The 19,632-nt window shown below is 42.2% G+C and overlaps 1 protein-coding gene across 2 annotated transcripts in view; it reads right to left on the bottom strand.

Annotated features, from left to right (window-relative positions):
- Positions 1-292: 292 nt before the first annotated feature.
- The window catches only part of LOC129831881 (G protein-activated inward rectifier potassium channel 4-like), a 38,094-nt gene continuing 18,754 nt past the window's right edge, over positions 293-19,632 (bottom strand). The window contains exons 4-5 of one of the 2 annotated variants that reach the window (XM_055895430.1): positions 14,887-15,173; positions 2,121-2,210 (exon numbers count right to left, since the gene is read on the bottom strand). In XM_055895430.1, coding sequence (XP_055751405.1) covers positions 14,914-15,173 — 260 coding nt within the window. In that variant the 3' untranslated portion in view covers positions 2,121-2,210; positions 14,887-14,913. Of the gene's footprint in view, positions 2,211-14,886; positions 15,174-19,632 lie in introns of both variants that reach the window. The other variant, XM_055895429.1, reaches the window with a different exon arrangement.

Here is a 19,632-nt window from a genome sequence, read left to right as displayed (position 1 = left end):
GAGATTGTTCCACACCAATTACAAATGGTTGCTTAAGTCTGTTTCTCATGATTCGATGCACCTCTAATCCAGTTGTTAGGTAGCATGTGTAAAAATGTCAACTATTTTACAGAGCCTTGGGTGAAATCAGGACTTGCTCGCGCAGCAGCTTGTGCTGTGTACTCTCACTTCCACTAGCTCTCTCTGTTAGGAAAATAACTCCTAACCACACATACTTACAGAGGACTAAATCAATTAACAAACTAACAAACGCACACACACGGTTCTCTAACAGAAACATACTGTACTGTGCTTTTGGCCATATTAGGTTTATTCCCATGAGAACACACATAAAACAGATGACATTCCACCTATGGGAGAAGTTATTTTCTCTAATGATAAAGGAGCTTTATGCAAATGGCATAAATATGATGCTACAATGTCACAGTGAAATAAAATACATTGATGGAAAAAGTGTTTGGAGAAATGCAAATAAATGTTATAGAAGGGGGGAGAAGGGTTCAATTTAAGAGATTTGTCATCTTAGCTATCATCAACATATTGGTTTACAATATCTGTAGAAATTGTTCATTGTAGTTTGCATGCCTAGAAAATACCCTGTATTATTAGTAGTGTATTAAACTTGCTATGTCGAGGGGACAGTTTATTATCATGCAAGCTCTGCCATACACATCCTCAAAAGAAAACTGTAGAAAATGTGACACACAGGACAAGTGACAGAGTCATACACGCTCTTAAGCAGAGACAACAGTAGCTAGCTGAGTCCAGACCAGGACTATGGGTAGAATAAAACTGAATCTGGACATCTGCAAAATATGTGTACGCGACCAATACAATTGCATTTTATTTAGAGTTGATTTAAACAGAACTAACCAAAGGTGAAGTAAGACGAATAGCACAAATAGCTTGTATTATGTCACAGTGCGGGGAAGAAATACTTATGAGCGTACATATCATTATAAACCTGCTTGTATCATCAGTAGCCTATACTCAACACCATGCACTAAAATATGCACCAGTCAGGGGCAGGAGGGGGGACAGGGATGGAGGGAAGGGGGGCATATCAGGGTCACAGGACTTGTGCTTATGTATCATGAATATCAAAATGAGGTACTGCCCGTTCCCCTGGGTCCAATACTGAGGGACTCTCTGGGTCCTGTGTTTTGCTCTAGTATATTTGTCACACGTAATGCGATTAAGCATGACAGTGGAACCGCAAGGGAGATTGGACAAAATACGAGGGTGATTGGACAAAGAGACAGCGCTTGATCTATAGCGGGCGGCGAGCTGAACTGAGCTGAGCTCCACTTCCTGCCTACAGGTACGAAGGAGGGCTAAAGCGCGGCTGCGTATATATTGCCTTCAGTTAAGAGTTTCCATAGTGGAGTACTGTAATAAAAAAGCGTGATGGGATTGAAGATAATGATCTGGTCCGTACATATTCTGTCGGAAGCGGAATCAACAATCTCTAAATTTAGGATATTGGATAATTTGTAAGCTGTGATATTCGTTCGTCATGGCTACCTGTTCCACTTCAGGTTATACAGTATATCACTTGAGCTATTACTACTGTAATGGAAATATGTGGTCGCCTCAAATATAAAAAGACAATACGACCAATCTGGAGCATATTATGTGTTAGTATAATTGTGTGTGTGTGTGTTTGTTTGTGTGTATTTGTGTCTGCAAAACAAATATATACTACAGATTGACACTCTAGAGAATTATTGCATGAAGGGGGGGGGGGGGGGATCTTTTATCTCCAAGCAATGCAATGGAACAAGCTGGCCATTGACTAAATGAGGCATAGTCTTTAGTAACTTTGTCTCTGGTTTGGCTTATCTGAAGTAGTCAGTCCAGTCCGGGCTGGTCTTCCAGAGCTGCAGCCGAGCCGTTGATCTCTCCCCTCTCCCCTTCCTCCCCCTTGTCCACCTCTTTGGTGAGTGGGTTGTGGGTGGACAGAGGTTCCAGGGTGTAGGGTTTGGTGGGCTCGGGCGTCAGCGAAGAGAGCGTGGGGAGCAGCTGGCCCTCTCGTAGTGTAGCGGCTAGCTCTTTAGCACTGCATGACGGCGTGTTGGTCTCGTAGATGTCGTGGAAGCTGTTGTAGTCCACCTCGTAGAAGCCCTTCTCCAGAGACAGGACTGGGGTGAAACGCCAGCCCCACAACACCTCTTTGTCCAGATAAGAGCTCCGGGCCTGGCAGGTCATCCCTGTTAACACACACAGATGCGATCACACGTGCATACACACAAACGCACATGCACACACAGAAATACACACACACACACACAAACACAGAAAAGGAGAGCCAGATGGAGGGAGGAAGAGGAATAGTAAATTATTCACAAACAACACTCCAGAGTCAATAACGGTCTGAGGTCTCAGGATCAACAAACAGAGAGGATCAGTGAGAATAAGATATGAGGAGCATCAGGACTGAGAGGTCCAAGAAGATATATTCCACCTGGGATTCTCTGTGTGTCTATGCTAATGTCCATACCTCTGGAGAATCTGTCTCATAACCTGATAGAAATCCAAAGTGTGCTCTACAAAGCATTGTAAGTTAGATCTTACTAACCATTCAGCCTGCTGTAGTGTCCAACTTAATTGATGGGGAATACAGTATCTATCCAAATTGAGAATGTAGCATATACTGTATTGCCCTACCAAGCAAAAGGGCAGTAGCTGCACATTTGGTCAAAAAAACATTTTTATACATTTAATACATGCTTTATCATGTGGACAAATATCCTGCCTCCATTGTGTTGTGTTATGGAGAAAATGGGGGGGGGGGGGGGGGCTCATCACTTACGTCAGTTACTGCCTTTTACCTTGGTTTCACCGAGCTTTGGGCTGCAGTGTCTATGGTTTACCTTGGCAGTATTGATTGTTCTTTGCTGTTACAAGTATCAAACTATATGAAACTGACAGACATATACAAATAAATCCATGAACACAAGTTTGTGTAAAAAAAATTGTAATAGAAATGTATTCCAGTGGGTGTACCAAGGTCAAAGGTCATGTCAGAGGTCAGGGTCAATATGAATAAAAAATAAGACAACAAATAATCACATATCCAGTGATCTGCCTACAACTAATTTGGTTGGACAATAAAAAAACTTGAAAGCCATTTTTATCAGTTCCACTCAATTAGCTGCTCTTTTCTTTGGTAGGGGCGAACACTGGAGGTTCCTCGTGGTAATTGACAGCACACAGCGTCTTAAACAATCAATTGATCTGCAAAGCCAACTGCTTCTTTAGGGAACTGGCATAGGATCATTTTTTCTTGGTGAATCACTGAATAAACATCTCTTGGTCTGTTGGGAAAAACAAAGACCCACCTATCTGCTGTGATCTAGAGCTAAATAACAGCATCTTCAGGAGCCTGCTACACTCCTGCTGTGATTACATCAGGGCATAGTAAATCCATTACTCTGAGTGGGAAGAAGAAGACAAACACTATCTATTCTATGGGAAGAGATAGAAAGATGCGATATGGTCCAGTTGACTCAGCCTGGTCTTATAGACAAGAAGTAACATAGTAAAGGTAAATCCGGGACACTCAAATTAGTCTGATATGCTACGTTTGGTATGGTTACATAAGACAGATGATTACTTAAGGCAAAACAAAGGCTGCTAACTTTAGCCACCTAGCCACCTAGCTAGAATTCGTAACATATCATACATACATTTAGCAAATTTGAACCATCAAATCAAATGTTATTTGTCACATGCGCCGAATACAACAGGAAATACTTACTTACCCTTAACCAACAATGCAGTTCAAGAAATAGAATTAATAAAATATTTACTAAATAAACTAAAGTAAAAATAAAACTAAATAAAATAACAATAACGAGGCTACAGTTGAAGTCGGAAGTTTACATACACCTTAGCCAAATACATTTAAACACATTTTTTTCACAATTCCTGACATTTAATCTGAGTAAAAATTCCCTGTCTTAGGTCAGTTAGGATCACCACTTTATTTTTAGAATGTGAAATGTCAGAATAATAGTATAGAGAATGGTTTATTTCAGCTTTTATTTCTTTCATCACATTCACAGTGGGTCAGAAGTTTACATACACTCAATTAGTATTTGGTAACATTGCCTTTAAATTGTTTAACTTGGGTCAAACGTTTCAGGTAAGCTTCCACAAGCTTCCCACAATAATTTGGGTGAATTTTGGCCCATTCCTCCTGACAGAGCTGGTGTAACAGAATGAGGTTTGTAGGCCTCCTTGCTCACACACGCTTTTTCAGTTCTGCCCACACATTTATATGGGATTGAGGTCAGGGCTTTGTGATGGCCACTCCAATACCTTGACTTTGTTGTCCTTAAGCCATTTTGCCACAACTTTGGAAGTACGCTTGGGGTCATTGTCCATTTGGAAGACCCATTTGCGACCAAGCTTTAACTTCCTGACTGATGTCTTGAGATGTTGCTTCAATATATCCACATAATTTTCCTGCTTCATGATGCCATCTATTTTGTGAAGTGCACCAGTCCCTCCTGCAGCAAAGCACCCCCACAACATGATGTGGCCACACCGTGCTTCACGGTTGGGAAGGTGTTCTACGGCTTGCAAACAAATCAATGGTCAACATTGCCAAACAGTTCTATTTTTGTTTCATCAGACCAGAGGGCATTTCTCCAAAAAGTACGATCTTTGTCCCCATGTGCAGTTGCAAACCGTAGTCTGGCTTTTTTTACGGCGGTTTTGGAGCAGTGGCTTCTTCTTGCCTGAGCGGCCTTTCAGGTTATGTCGATATAGGACTCGTTTACCTGTGGATATAGATACCTTTGTACCGGTTTCCTCCAGCATCTTCACAAGGTCGTTTGCTGTTGTTCTGGGATTGATTTGCACTTTTCGCACCAAAGTACGTTCATCTCTAGGAGACACAACACGTCTCCTTCCTGAGCGGTATGACCGTTGCGTGGTCCCATGGTGTCTATAGTTGCGTACTATTGTTTGTTCAGATGAACGTGGTACCTTCAGGTATTTGGACATTTCTCCCAAGGATGAACCAGACTTGTGGAGGTCTACAATTTTTTTTTCTGAGGTCTTGGCTGATTTATTTAGATTTTCCCTTGATGTCAAGCAAAGAGGCAGTGAGTTTGAAGGTAGGCCTGGAAATACATCCACAGGTACACCTCCAATTGACTCAAATGTTTTATATTTTATTTTACCTTTATTTAACTAGGCAAGTCAGTTATGAACAAATTCTAATTTGCAATGACGGTCTAGGAACAGTGGGTTAACTGCCTTGTTCAGGGGCAGAACGACAGATTTTTACCTTGTCAGCTTGGGGATTTAATCTTGCAACCTTTTGGTTACTAGTCCAACGCTCTAACCATTAGGCTACCTGTCACCTGTCGCCTGTCAATTAGCCTATCGGAAGCTTCTAAAGCCATGACATAATTTTCTGGAATTTTACAAGCTGTTTAAAGGCACAATCAATTTAGTGTATGTAAACTTCTGACCTACTGGAATTGTGATACAGTGAATTTTAAGTGAAATAATCTGTCTGTAAACAATTGTTGGAAAAATGACTTGTGTCATGCACAAAGTAGATGTCCTAACCGACTTGCCAAAACTGTAGTTTGTTAACAAGAAATGTATGGAGTGGTTGAAAAACGAGTTTTAATGACTCCAACCTAAGTGTATTTAAACTTATGACTTCAACTGCATATACAGGGGGTACCGGTACCGAGTCAATGTGCGGGGGTATAGGTTAGTCGAGGTAATTTGTACATGCAGGTAGGTGTAAAGTGACTATGCACATACTATATACTGTCTATACCATATTATACGTTTTGCAAAATTGTTACATATTGTACGTTTAGTAAATTTGTAATATGCTGTATAATATGGATTGTGACTTGTGACATATCATATGAAATGTGTGGTGGACATCCACAAATTACGTACAGAATAATACAAAATGCTCTGTAACCTGGTTGGTTGACTCTGAAACCAGTGTTTGTTCATGTTTCAAATTAAGCAATAAACCCACTTTATAATGTACAATGGATGTTTTCCATACTATTTCAAAATCTAGGTTAACATGTGAATTATATGTGGGCTGAGTGTGCATTATACAAATGTGTCTGGACTACACAAGTAAACTCTATGTGATTATATCATGCAAATGTTTTTTTTTACATAATACAACAATATACTATATTTAACATATTCATGAATCTGTTAGTAATTCTGTTTTAAGTTTGACGCGCTCTTCTTTGAAATCGCACAGAAGGAGAGATTTTGGGGAAGAACGTTCAGTAATCAGACAAAACTGTATTTTATCTCTCTCCCAACCCTCCCTCCCTTTCATATGCCTAGGACTAAGTTTCTTCTCTCTTTTAAAGCGATGCATACCCAAGGACATCTCTATATAGATTTCAACATTTACACAACAACAAAGACGTTGGATAAAGGAATAAAACAGACACATTTGGTCTATAAATAAGGGGAAATTGTTTCATCCCCCAACTCTTCTGAAAACATTAAAAACAACAGCAGTGCATGTAGGCAACAATAAACACAACAGGAAGCTCTTTGATGACTAGGGTCTTTGGGCGTAGCAGCTCCACTAGCTACATCATTATCAGCAGGGCATTCTTATTTGTGATTAAACACAAAAATACTGTATATTCCACATTTTAAAAAATGACTTTGAAGTAAATCAGTGCATGTTGTTCACCACCATTTTTCAACAGCTCTTCTCAGAGTTGGGATTGGAACAATCCATGGACTTTTATAACACTACGCCACGGGGGTCTCTACACACCCCTCTCACCCCTCCTCTCCATCCCCATCCACAGTCACTTCTCAGGGCCATCAAGCTTGAAGAGGCATGTGTGGGAGAGAGATGTCACCTCTGCAACATTCATTTAGCATCCAGCAGCAGCACAACGGAGCCCATTCACCCACACACTGGACCTGGATCCCTCTTAAGGCTGGGAGTCAATAGAACACTGGAATGTGTTTCTGGCCCCTTAAAAACACTGGCCATCACCTCAAGGCCAGGGTTCCTCTGGCTATTTTTATCTAGAGAGCTGTGTGTGTGCTGCAGTGAGTTCAGCTGACACAATGGAACGCTCGTACGCGGGCACACATGCACACACAGCACTGGGTAACACAGTTTCTCTGGATCAAATAATATAGTCAGTCCACCCTCAAAACACTAGCTTACTAGGGATTGTTTCATTATAAAGTGTACTATCTATAGCTACTATATACACCATATTTAGCTGCTATTTATAAACTTTTTATACAAATTACACATCAAATAGCCTAACAATGTGGAAAAAAGTAGTCGGCTTGATGATATTTTCAACCACTATTTATCGTTGAATTTAGCGGGTTTTGTCTGGCTAATAGCCTACACAAATGGGCTGCAAGAATCAAGGTAAATTAAATTACATCAAATTAAATCCAACTTGCTGTTTTGTGTGCAAATATTTTCACCACCGGTTAAAGGTCCAGGTTGTGAAAAAGACTGTTTTCTATACTGAGTATTAGCAACCCAGAGAGTCTTTCCTGAAACGTTATAGGCCTATGTCCATTGCGCTGCACACAATTTAAACTTAGTGTTGAATAATGCATTCCAAGATATAACAGAGATAAGGGACTATTGATATTTGCAACCACACACTTCAAAAACTGGTTCACCAGTATGAATGAAATCAAGCCCTCAAGAACTGTTGTCCGCTAGGTATGATAACCTCCTTGCATCTGCTAATTTATTGGCTGTCCCGTGTCCAGACGACCTGTCCCCAGAGCTTCCTATACAGTTAATCTCTTTCCATAACGTGTTGAGGCCAGCAATTAAAGAGAATGAGATGCTCAATTAAAGATGTTGCAAAACTGCTGTATTTGAAGCACAACTCCCTTCTACCCAGTTTCCCTGATGGTGCTACTGCAATCCAGCTGTTTTTACCATCCCTGTAACTTCTACAGAGATTGTTTTCTAAACAAAAACTCATAAAGAACTACCTAAGAAGCATTAGGCTCTCAGTCTGAGAATGAAAAAAATCACTTTCAAGGCCTGAGGCACTTTTCCAGTCACATTCCTGAAGCCCAAGAAACAAACACTTAGCTTTCTAGTACATATGGATATTAAAACGTTTTATGAATGACTTCTTGGAGGGTTACTATCAAAATTATTTAAAAAACAAAATAATAATAGACATCGATGATAGGCTCGTGGGCCCCCTTGCCGTGCAGGGGCTGCGGGGGTGTTCGGTACGACAGTAACACATGCACCCACACACACAGAATGACGGCTGGTAACACGATGCAGGCTGCACGGTGACACAAAACACCCTGTTTTCTCTTGTACATTGCAATACCTAATCTAAGGAAGTCTGTAGATTTTGCTCGCCTGAAGTAGAGTAAATTGGGATAAATTGCATGCCACACTACTTGCCTAGAGAGTTCTCAGCTATACTTTTCGTGGCTGTTTATTTACCACCACAGACAGATGCTGGCACTAAGACCGCACTCAGTCAGCTGTATAAGGAAATAAGCAAACAGGAAACCACACACCCAGAGGCGGCGCTCCTAGTGGCCGTAGACTTTAATCCAGGGAAACTTAAATCAGTTCTACCAAATCTCTATCAACATGTTAAATGTGCAACCAGAGGGAAAAAAATTCTAGATCACCTGTACTCCACACACAGAGACACGTACACAGCTCTCCCTCGCCCTCCATTCGGTAAATCCGACCACAACTCTATCCTCCTGATTCCTGCTTAAAAGCAAAAATTAAAGCAGGAAGCACCAGTGACACGGTCTATAAATAAATGGTCAGATGAAGCAGATGCTAATCTACAGGACTGCTTTGCTATCACAGACTGGAACATGTTCCGGGATTCTTCCGATGACATTGAGGAATACACCACATCAGTCACTGGCTTTATCAATAAGTGCATTGAGGACGTCGTCCCCACAGTGACTGTACGTGTACATACCCCAACCAGAAGCCATGGATTACAGGCAACATTCGCACTGAGCTAAAGTGTAGAGCTGCCGCTTTCAAGGTGCGGGACTCTAACCCGGAAGCCTACAAGAAATCCCGCTATGCCCTGCGACGAACCATCAAACAGGCAAAGCGTCAATACAGGACTAAGATTGAATCATACTACACCGGCGCCGACGCTCGTCGGATGTGGCAGGGCTTGCAAACTATTACAGACTACAAAGGGAAGCACAGCCGCGAGCTGCCCAGTGACACAAGCCTACCAGACGAGCTAAATCACTTCTATGCTCGCTCCGAGGCAAGCAACACTGAGGCATGCATGAGAGCATCAGCTGTTCCGGACAACTGTGTGAGCACGCTCTCTGTAGCCGACGTGAGTAAGACCTTTAAACAGGTCAACATACACAAGGCTGCGGGGCCAGACGGATTACCAGGACGTGTGCTCTGGGCCAACTGGCTGGTGTCTTCACTGACATTTTCAACATGTCCCTGATTGAGTCTATAATACCAACATGCTTCAAGCAGACCACCATAGTCCCTGTGCCCAAGAACACAAAGGCAACCTGTCTAAATGATTACAGACCCGTAGCACTCCCGTCTGTAGCCATGAAGTGCTTTGAAAGGCTGGTAATGGCTCACATCAACACTATTATCCCAGAAACCCTAGACCCACTCCAATTTGCATACTGCCCAAACAGATCCACAGATGATGCCATCTCTATTGCACTATCCACACTGCCCTTTCCCACCTGGACTAAAAGAACACCTATGTGAGAACGCTGTTCATGGACTACAGCTCAGCATTCAACACCGTAGTACCCTCAAAGCTCATCACCAAGCTAAGGAACCTGAGACTAAACACCTCCCTCTGCAACTGGATCCTGGCCATCCTGACAGGCCGCCCCCAGGTGGTGAGGGTAGGTTGCAACGCATCTGCCACGCTGATCCTCAACACTGGAGCTCCCCAGGGGTGCATGCTCAGTCCCCTCCTGTACTCCCTGTTCACCCATGACTGCATGGCCAGGCACGACTCCAACACCATCATTAATTTTGCTGACGACACAACAGTGGTATCACCGACAACGACGAGACAGCTTGTAGGGAGGAGGTCAGAGACCTGGTCGGGTGGTGCCAGAATAACAAGCTATCCCTCAATGTAACCAAGACTAAGGAGATGATTGTGGACTACAGGAAAAGGAGCACCGAGCACGTCCCCATTCTCATCGACGGGGCTGCAGTGTAGCAGGTCGAGAGCTTCAAATTCCTTGGTGTCCACATCAACAACAAACTAGATTGGTCCAAACACACCAAGACAGTCGTGAAGAGGGCACGACAAAGCCTATTCCCCCTCCGGAAACTAAAAAGATTTGGCATGGGTCCTGAGATCCTCAAAAGATTCTACAGCTGCAACATCGAGAGCAACCTGACCGGTTGCATCACTGCCTGGTACGGCAGTTGATTGGCCTCCGACCGCAAGGCACTTCAGAGGGTAGTGCGTACCCTGGGGTGACCCCAGCCACCCTAGTCATAGACTGTTCTCTCTACTACCGCATGGCCAGCAGTTCCGGAGTGCCAAGTCTAGGACAAAAAGGCTTCTCAACAGTTTTTACCCCCAAGCCATAAGACTCCTGAACAGGTAACCATATGGTTACCCGGACAATTTATTATTATTATTATTTTTTTTTTAATTATTTTACCGTTATTTTACCAGGTAAGTTGACTGAGAACACGTTCTCATTTGCAGCAACGACCTGGGGAATAGTTACAGGGGAGAGGAGGGGGATGAATGAGCCAATTGTAAACTGGGGATTATTAGGTGACCATGATGGTTTGAGGGCCAGATTGGGAATTTAGCCAGGACACCGGGGTTAACACCCCTACTCTTACGATAAGTGCCATGGGATCTTTAATGACCTCAGAGAGTCAGGACACCCGTTTAACGTCCCATCCGAAAGACGGCACCCTACACAGGGCAGTGTCCCCAATCACTGCCCTGGGGCATTGGGATATTTTTTTTTAGACCAGAGGAAAGAGTGCCTCCTACTGGCCCTCCAACACCACTTCCAGCAGCATCTGGTCTCCCATCCAGGGACTGACCAGGACCAACCCTGCTTAGCTTCAGAAGCAAGCCAGCAGTGGTATGCAGGGTGGTATGCTGCTGGCATTTGCATTGTGTGCCCCCCCAACCCCTCTTTTACACTGCTGCTACTCTCCGTTTATCATATATGCATAGTCACTTTAACTATACATTCATGTACATACTACCTAAATTGGTCTGACCACCCAGTGCTCCAGCACATTGGCTAACCGGGCAATCTGCATTGTGTCCCACCACCCGCCAACCCCTCTTTTTACGCTTCTGCTACTCTCTGTTCATCATATATGCGTAGTCACTTTAACGATACCTACATGTACATACTACCTCAATAAGCCTGACTAACAGGTGTCTGTATATAGCCTTGCTACTCTTTTTTCAAATGTCTTTTTACTGTTGTTTTATTTCTTTACTTAACTACACACACACACACACATACATTTTTTTCCGCACCATTGGTAAGTAAGCATTTCACTGTAAGGTCTACACCTGTTGTATTCGGCGCACGTGACAAATAAACCTTGATTTGATTTGATTTGAATACCTGCTGATGTGTGTTTTCTGTTCAGTTTGTCAAGGAGGATTAAAAAGTAAGCTTATTCGCTTAGCTAGGCTTGAATTGTAAATGGTAGAGGGTCTCATAAGATGTTGATTTGTGATATAGTATTTGAAGCAGGTTCTAATAAACAGTGTACTGACATATTAATAATGTGCTGAGAGAATGATAATCAGAGTATCTTACAAGACCATTTGATGTATTCCCTTTATAACTGTTGCTGTTGCATTGACAAAGACATGGATATAATGTTCTTTGACAAGATAAATCATCATCTTGTTTTCTAATTATCTGAAATGCTCAAGGTGAGAGAAATGACATTTGTCAGTGGAATAAGTGGCTGACTCAGTGTTTTTTTTATCTTCAGGGTGATAGGTTGTCAGTGATATAAGCAAATGTCAGATTTTATTTTTGTCAATGAGATTATGCTTATGCAATCAGATGCTTGCTGCAGGGCTATACATGTCCACGGTGCAAAAATTGTACATGAAAAGGGCAGTTTACTGTACTTCAAGAGATGGAGATGTGTTTTGCATTGGGGCTGTTTAGCATGCCCTCGGCCTGGCTATAGGAATGGATCCCACGAACCATGCACATGATTCCACTATTAATCTGAAAATCATTAGGATTTTGTCAACAGCACATTAACTACAGTACAAGCCTAGTAATTTAGCACTACAGCAGAGAATGTACCCCATCTAGAAGCTATCTATCCATAATAGAGCAGAATAACAAAATCATACATTTATAATGACAAGTGTGGACATATATTCAAAAGTTGCTGCAGCATGGGGGTTACTGTAATGGTGTCTTTGACCTTATAATACATCCACTGGTTGTTAACTCTGAGTAACGAATCGAAAGTGAGCTATCATTACCCAGTCCAGGTACTGTGGGCTTCGATCCAACAGTAAGAGTTGTAGGCTTCGGCTTTCTCTGGCTTATAGCCGACACCAAGATGACTGATCACTTGGGCCATTCGTCAGATGCAGTACTTTGTAATTTACACAAAGTCCACAAAATCAATGTCATTAGCAAGAGCCGACCATATTGATTTCCTCCCCTGCAGATGAACAACATTTAATGCAAAATGGTTGAAGGCCACAATTCCCAGGTCAGGAGAGGTCCTTCTGTTAATTCCTGGGAGAAAAGCTTGTGATTGCTTGTGTAAGACCCCTTTAGTATCATGACATAGTGGAGGAGGGATTACTCAGCAATCAGTGATTGACATGACGACATGTGCCAAGCATGCCATGCTCCTACTGGTCAAGAGGAAAGCGATGTGATTTACTGCCTGAGTCTAGGCATCAGGCATGGTGTGAGTGTGAGGGTTGACTACTGGTGGTATGGAAAGAAAAATGAAATAAATACAAATCCTAAAAGAACTAGAGCAGAAATGTTCAGATGCATGAAAAGCCATGCCAGATCAAATTAGAGGTTGGAGATTTCTGTATTTTAAAAATAGGGGAAGATGAAACGTAAACTGAAAATCCTCTGTCCACCGATGAAAATATTCCTAATTATGCTACTATGTATTTCTTGTAGTCACTGCATTTACACTGTATTTACAAGATGGGGAGAGATACTGCACATTCAAAAAGTATTCAGACCTCTTGACTTTTTCCACGTTGTTACATTACAACATGATTCTAAATTTGATCAAATTGTTTTTTTCCCCTCATCAATCTACACACAATAACCAATAATGACGAAGCAACAACAGTTTTTTAGACATTTTTGCAAATGTATTAAAAAAAAAACCCGGATATATCATATTTACATAAGTATTCAGACCCTTTACTCAGTACTTTGTTGAAGCACCTTTGGCAACGATTACAGCCTCAAGTCTTATTAGGTATGATGCTACAAGCTTGGCACAGCTGTATTTGGGGAGTTTCTCCCATTCTTCTCTGCAAATCCTCTCTAGCTCTGTCAAGTTGGATGCACAGCTATTTTCAGGTCTTTCTAGAGATGTTTGATCGAGATGTTTGATCAGGTTCAAGTCCGGGCTCTAGCTGGGCCACTTAAGGACATTCATAGACTTGTCCCGAAGTCACTCCTGCGTTGTCTTGGCTGTGTGCTTAGTGTCATTGTCCTGTTGGAAGGTGAACCTTCATCCCAGTCTGAGGTCCTGAGCACTCTGGAACAGGTTTTCATCAAAGATTTCCCTGTACTTTGCTCCCATCTCCACAGAAGGACTCTAGAGCTCTGTCAGAGTGACCATCAGGTTCTTAGTCACCTCCCTGACCAAGGCCCTTGTCCCCCATTTGCTCAGTTTGACTGGGCGGACAGCTCTAGGAAGATTCTTGGTGGTTCCAAACCTCTTCCATTTAAGAATGATGGAGGCCACTGTGTTCTTGGGGACCTTTCAATGCTGCAGAATTGTTTTTTTTACCCTTCCTCAGATCTGTGCCTCGACACAATCCTGTCTGGGAGCTCTACGGACAATTCCTTTGACCTCATGACTTAGTTTTTGCTCTGACATGCACTGTCAACTGCGGGACATTATATAGACAAGTGTGTGCCTTTCCAAAACATCCGATCAATTGAATTTACCACAGGTGGACTCCAATCAAGTTGTAGAAACAACTCAAGGGTTCTCATTGCAAACAGGATGCACATGAGCTCAATTTCGAGTCTCATAGCAAAGGGTTGAATACTTAAGTAAATAAGGTTTTCACTGTCATTATGGGCTATTGTGTGTAGATTGCTGAGGATAATTGTTTTTTTTTTTTTGAGTAAGGCTGTAACGTAACAAAATGTTGAAAAAGTCAAGGAGTCTGGGTACTTTCCAAAGGTCCTGTATGTCAGTAATAAAAAAATGTTCTGCGTTTTTGACAAAGATCAACTGCACTAGTTGTTCACGCTCTGGTCTTGCCCATCGTGATTACTGTCCGGTAATATGATCAGGTGCAACAAATAAAGACCTTCGAAAGCTGCAGCTGGCTCAAAACAGAGCAGCACTCCTTGTCCTTAATTGCACACACAAAACGAACATCAACAACATGCATGATATTCTTTCCTGGTTGAGGAGAGATTGACCACTTCTCTTTTTGAGAAACATTTGTATGTTAAAAATGCTTACTCACTTGTATAATGTATTTGCATACATTTTAATCATTTAGCAGACACTCTTATCCAGAGCAGCTTACAGCAGCAATTAGGGTTATTATCAGGATAAGGTAAGACCCAGATGCAGACCATGTTGAAGTAACAATGTTAATTACAACAACAGAGCTAAGGTACCGGACGGCAGGCAGGCCCAGGGTCAGGTCAGGCAGAGTTCAGAAATCCAGATAGGGGTAAAGGTACAGGACGGCAGTCTGGCTCAGGATCAGGGGCAGGCAGAGTGGTCAGGCGGGCGGGTTCAGGGTCAGGACAGGCAAGGGTCAAAAACCAGGAGGGGGAGAAAAAGAGAGGCTGGGAAAAACAGGAGTTGACAGGACAAACGCTGGTAAGCTTGACAAACAAGACAAACTGGCAACAGACAAATAGAGAACACAGGTATAAGTACACGGGATAATGGGCGACACCTGGAAGGGGGTGGAGACAAGCACAAAGACAGGTGAAACAGATCAGGACGTGATAGTTAAGAGTCTTGCTCAAGGACACATCAACACATTTTCCACCTAGTCTGCTCAGGGATTCAAACCAACGATTTTTAGTTACTGGCCCAAACCTCTTAAACACTAGGCTACCTGCATACACTTCAAACAGACATACCACAACGGGTTTCTTCACGGTACCCAAACCAAAACCAGATTTAATGAGTTGCTCAGTTATTTATAGAGCCATGCCATCGTGAAATGCTCTGCCGCAAGAGGTTACTCAGGCAAAAAGCATGTTTATCTTTACATTTTTTTTAAAGACATCTTGTAGCACAGCTCCCATCCTCTTTCTACTGTACATAAGAATATTAATATGCACACTACCGTTCAAAAGTTTAGGGTCACTTAGAAATGCCCTTGTTTTTGAAAGGAAAACACATATTTTGTCCATTAAAATAACATAAAATGTATCAGAAATACAGTGTTGACATTGTTAATGTTGTAAACAACTATTGTAGCTGGAAACGGCAGATTTTTAATGGAATATTTACACAGGTGTACAGAGACCCATTATCAGCAGCCGTCACTCCTGTGTTCCAATGGAACGTTGTGTTAGCTAATCAAAGTTTACCATTTTAAAAGGCTAATTGATCATTATAAAACCGTTTTGCAATTATGTTAGCACAGCTGAAAATGGTTGTTTTGATTAAAGAAGCAATAAAGCTGGCCTTTTTTAGACTAGTTGAGTATCTGGAGCATCAGCATTTGTGGGTTCAATTACAGGCTCAAAATGGCTAGAAACAAAGCACTTTCTTCTGAAACTCGGCAATCTATTCTTGTTCTGAGAAATGAAGGCTATTCCATGCGAGAAATTGCCAAGAAACTGAAGATCTCGTACAACGCTGTATACAACTCCCTCCACAGAACGGCGCATGCACATCTGGCTCTAACCAGAATAGAAAGAGGAGTGGGAGACCCCAGTGCACAACTGAGCAAGATGAAAAGTACATTAGTGTCTAGTTTGAGAAACAGACGCTTCACAAGTCCTCAACTGGCAGCTTCATTAAATAGTACCCGCAAAACACCAGTCTCAGAGTTCCTCTGTGTTCTTTTGCCCATCTTAATTTTTTCTTTTTATTGTCCAGTCTGAGATATGGCTTTTTCTTTGCAACTCTGCCTAGAGGGCCAGCATCCTGGAGTCACCTATTCACTGTTGAAGAAACTAGCCACTAATGTAGTTGTCCTCTTGTGGTTACATGTGGTTACCTAGGTTACAGAAATTGTCTCACAGCTAAACTTAGCCTTTTTCAAACACAATTTTCTCGTTGTCTGATTGTTTTTGCTAATTACAAAACTATATTTAAGAAAAGTACATGTCTAAATATTACTTTCAACATTGCCTGCTCCCGAGAGTTCTCTCTACTTAGAAAAACACGATATCGTAGAGCTTCCCTCATGTCCCTTTTCATTAAGGTGCTAGCAGCCACCTGAGTGAGTGCTAGCTAGCTAGCTACCGACCGGAACATTAAGCTAGCCAAGATCAACAACACAAGCAAACAGACTATACAACTACAAGTAGTGAGTGGAGTTATAAACAGATTATACTAAACAAGTTAAATGTTTTTTTTTAAATGATATTTTCCAACTTTTTTTTCACCTTCTCTCCATTATATCGAGTTAATGAGGAAATCGACACCTTTGCAGCCTGAATGGAGAATGTTTTATATACAAACTGGTCCATGGGGATACGAATGTATAGCAGGCTGCATTAATTTCCTTTGGACGGTAAGATGAAACGACTCAATATCGCCATCTGCAGGCCTTTTGGCAAAGCCTTCATCAAGTAGTACAAAAATATCATTGTATCATTGTAACTTTGTACTCCCTGACGAAGGCCATACTGCCGAAACATGTCAGAGTTTAAAAATATTTGTTCAAATCAAATCATAGTTTATTTGTCATGTGCACCAAATACAACAGGTCTACTACACCTTACAGTGAAACGCTTACTTACAAGCCCTAACCAACAGTGCAATTTTTAAGTAAAAAAATAGGTATTAGGTAAACAACAGATAACAACAGATATTTTTTTTTTAAATGACAGTGAAAATAACAGAGGCTATATACAGGTGGTACCGGTACAGAGTCAATGTGCGGGGGCACCGGTTAGTTGGGCTAATTGAGGTAATATGTACATGTAGGTATAGTTAAAATGACTATGCATAGATCATTAACAGAGAGTAGCAGCAGCGTAAAAGAGGGAGCTGGCGGGTGGGGGGTGGTAGGACACATTGCAAATAGTCCTGGTAGCCAATGTGCGGGGAAACCGGTTAGTCGGGCTAATTGAGGTAATATGTACATGAATGTATAGTTAAAGTAACTATGCATGATGATAAACAGAGAGTAGCAGCAACGCAAATGAGCGGTTGGGGGGGGGGGACACATTGCAAATAGTACCTGTTCAGGAGCCTTATTCCATTGAACATGCAATGCAAATAAAGGCATTGTAATTACATGAAGAGTGCCTTGTTTCTCCTTTCTTTTTAAAAACATTAACATTCACGAGGAAGAAGAAAAAACATGACCCTACTGAATAAAGTAAGCAAGTGACCTGTATAATGCATCGTATTGGTATTTAGATTGGTGCATTATAACCTTTCCTTGAACAAAGGCCAGTATACGATGCGTAAGGCTTGCACGTACAATGTTTACCTGAGTGAAATAATACACCACAGGAACATATTAGGACAAGCAAATAAGGAAGCCAGGGCTCTACAAGTGTGTACATTCCCTGTGCTACTGTGATAAATAAGCAGATTTCCTCAAGCAATATTCCATACAAGGATTTCCAAGGCTATCAGGAAGCTAGCTGGGGGATCTCGTGAATGCAATTAATTAAAAAGTCTCTGGGATGCAACTTCGGCATCTGCCCCTCATTAGGCACAGGACAGGTCTTTTACAGCTTGAATTTAAATGTTGCGAGAGAAAAAAAGTGAAATCTTCTTATCCTTATACATCTGTATAAAAAGGTGGTTTTGTGTTTTTGGTAACTTTCCAGAGAAGAGAAGGCGTTGATAATGCTTTGGCCAGGCCAGTACTGTCTGAAACCCCCCTGGAGCGATTGCTTTCATCATTGCACTGCCTCTCCCCAAATACAGACCGCCTCTCCCCAAACACAGACCAGCATGGGCAGCTAATATTCTTTCCTTTTTGGAACAAACATCTCAAAGAGGCCTCTCTGATGCACCAACATAGGGGAGATGTGGGCCTAAGTATGGATGTGGAAGCATATGCATAACTGTAACAACCTTCCTAATAAAGACCCTACCCACTGTTTCTTTTTGTTGGTCATTTGTCTTTGTGGAAAATTACAAGGATGGTGATGGCAACAAGATATAACCTATTGTCATGGATCCCTCCGGAAATGTCATTACGCACACCTGGTCCCTATTCCCATTTGATGGTATAAGTGTGCCCTTTGTTCACCATTGTCCTGTCGATTATAGTTCCAAGGTCCGTTGGTCGTGTGAGTACCTGTGCTGTGTTGTTTTGGCTTTCGTGCCACGTGTATTGTGCAGATGATTACGGGTCTCGTCCCGTGTGATAATCATTGTGCGATTGTATATTTACTCGAGGTACTCCTTGCTCTTTTGTTTGGGTCTCAACCCTGCATTTTATATAGTGTTTGTTTGGTCTTTGTCCCCGTGCCTGTACATGGCACGCTGTAATTTGGGTAAATAAAAAACCCTATTACGCATTCCTGCGCCTCTCTGCCGACCCTTTATACCAACGTGACACCTATGCTCTCAAAAAGTGTTGTTTCTATCTTTTTAATGCTCTTTTAAAAGCCATATTTACCTGAGTTGGTAAATACACTGCTCAAAAAAATAAAGGGAACACTTAAACAACACAATGTAACTCCAAGTCAATCACACTTCTGTGAAATCAAACTGTCCACTTAGGAAGCAACACTGATTGACAATACATTTCACATGCTGTTGTGCAAATGGAATAGACAAAAGGTGGAAATTATAGCCAATTAGCAAGACACCCCCAAAAAAGGAATGATTCTGCAGGTGGTGACCACAGACCACTTCTCAGTTCCTATGCTTCCTGGCTGATGTTTTGGTCACTTTTGAAAGCTGGCGGTGCTCTCACTCTAGTGGTAGCATGAGACGGAGTCTACAACCCACACAAGTGGCTCAGGTAGTGCAGTTCATCCAGGATGGCACATCAATGCGAGCTGTGGCAAAAAGGTTTGCTGTGTCTGTCAGCGTAGTGTCCAGAGCATGGAGGCGCTACCAGGAGACAGGCCAGTACATCAGGAGACGTGGAGGAGGTCGTAGGAGGGCAACAACCCAGCAGCAGGACCGCTACCTCCACCTTTGTGCAAGGAGGTGCACTGCCAGCGCCCTGCAAAATGACCTCCAGCAGGCCACAAATG

The sequence above is a fragment of the Salvelinus fontinalis genome, chromosome 33, assembly GCF_029448725.1.
Source record: "Salvelinus fontinalis isolate EN_2023a chromosome 33, ASM2944872v1, whole genome shotgun sequence".
NCBI classification, from domain to species: Eukaryota; Metazoa; Chordata; class Actinopteri; order Salmoniformes; family Salmonidae; genus Salvelinus; species Salvelinus fontinalis.
The sequence above is the reverse complement of the archived record's forward strand: the minus strand, read 5'-3'. Positions and strand labels throughout refer to the sequence as shown.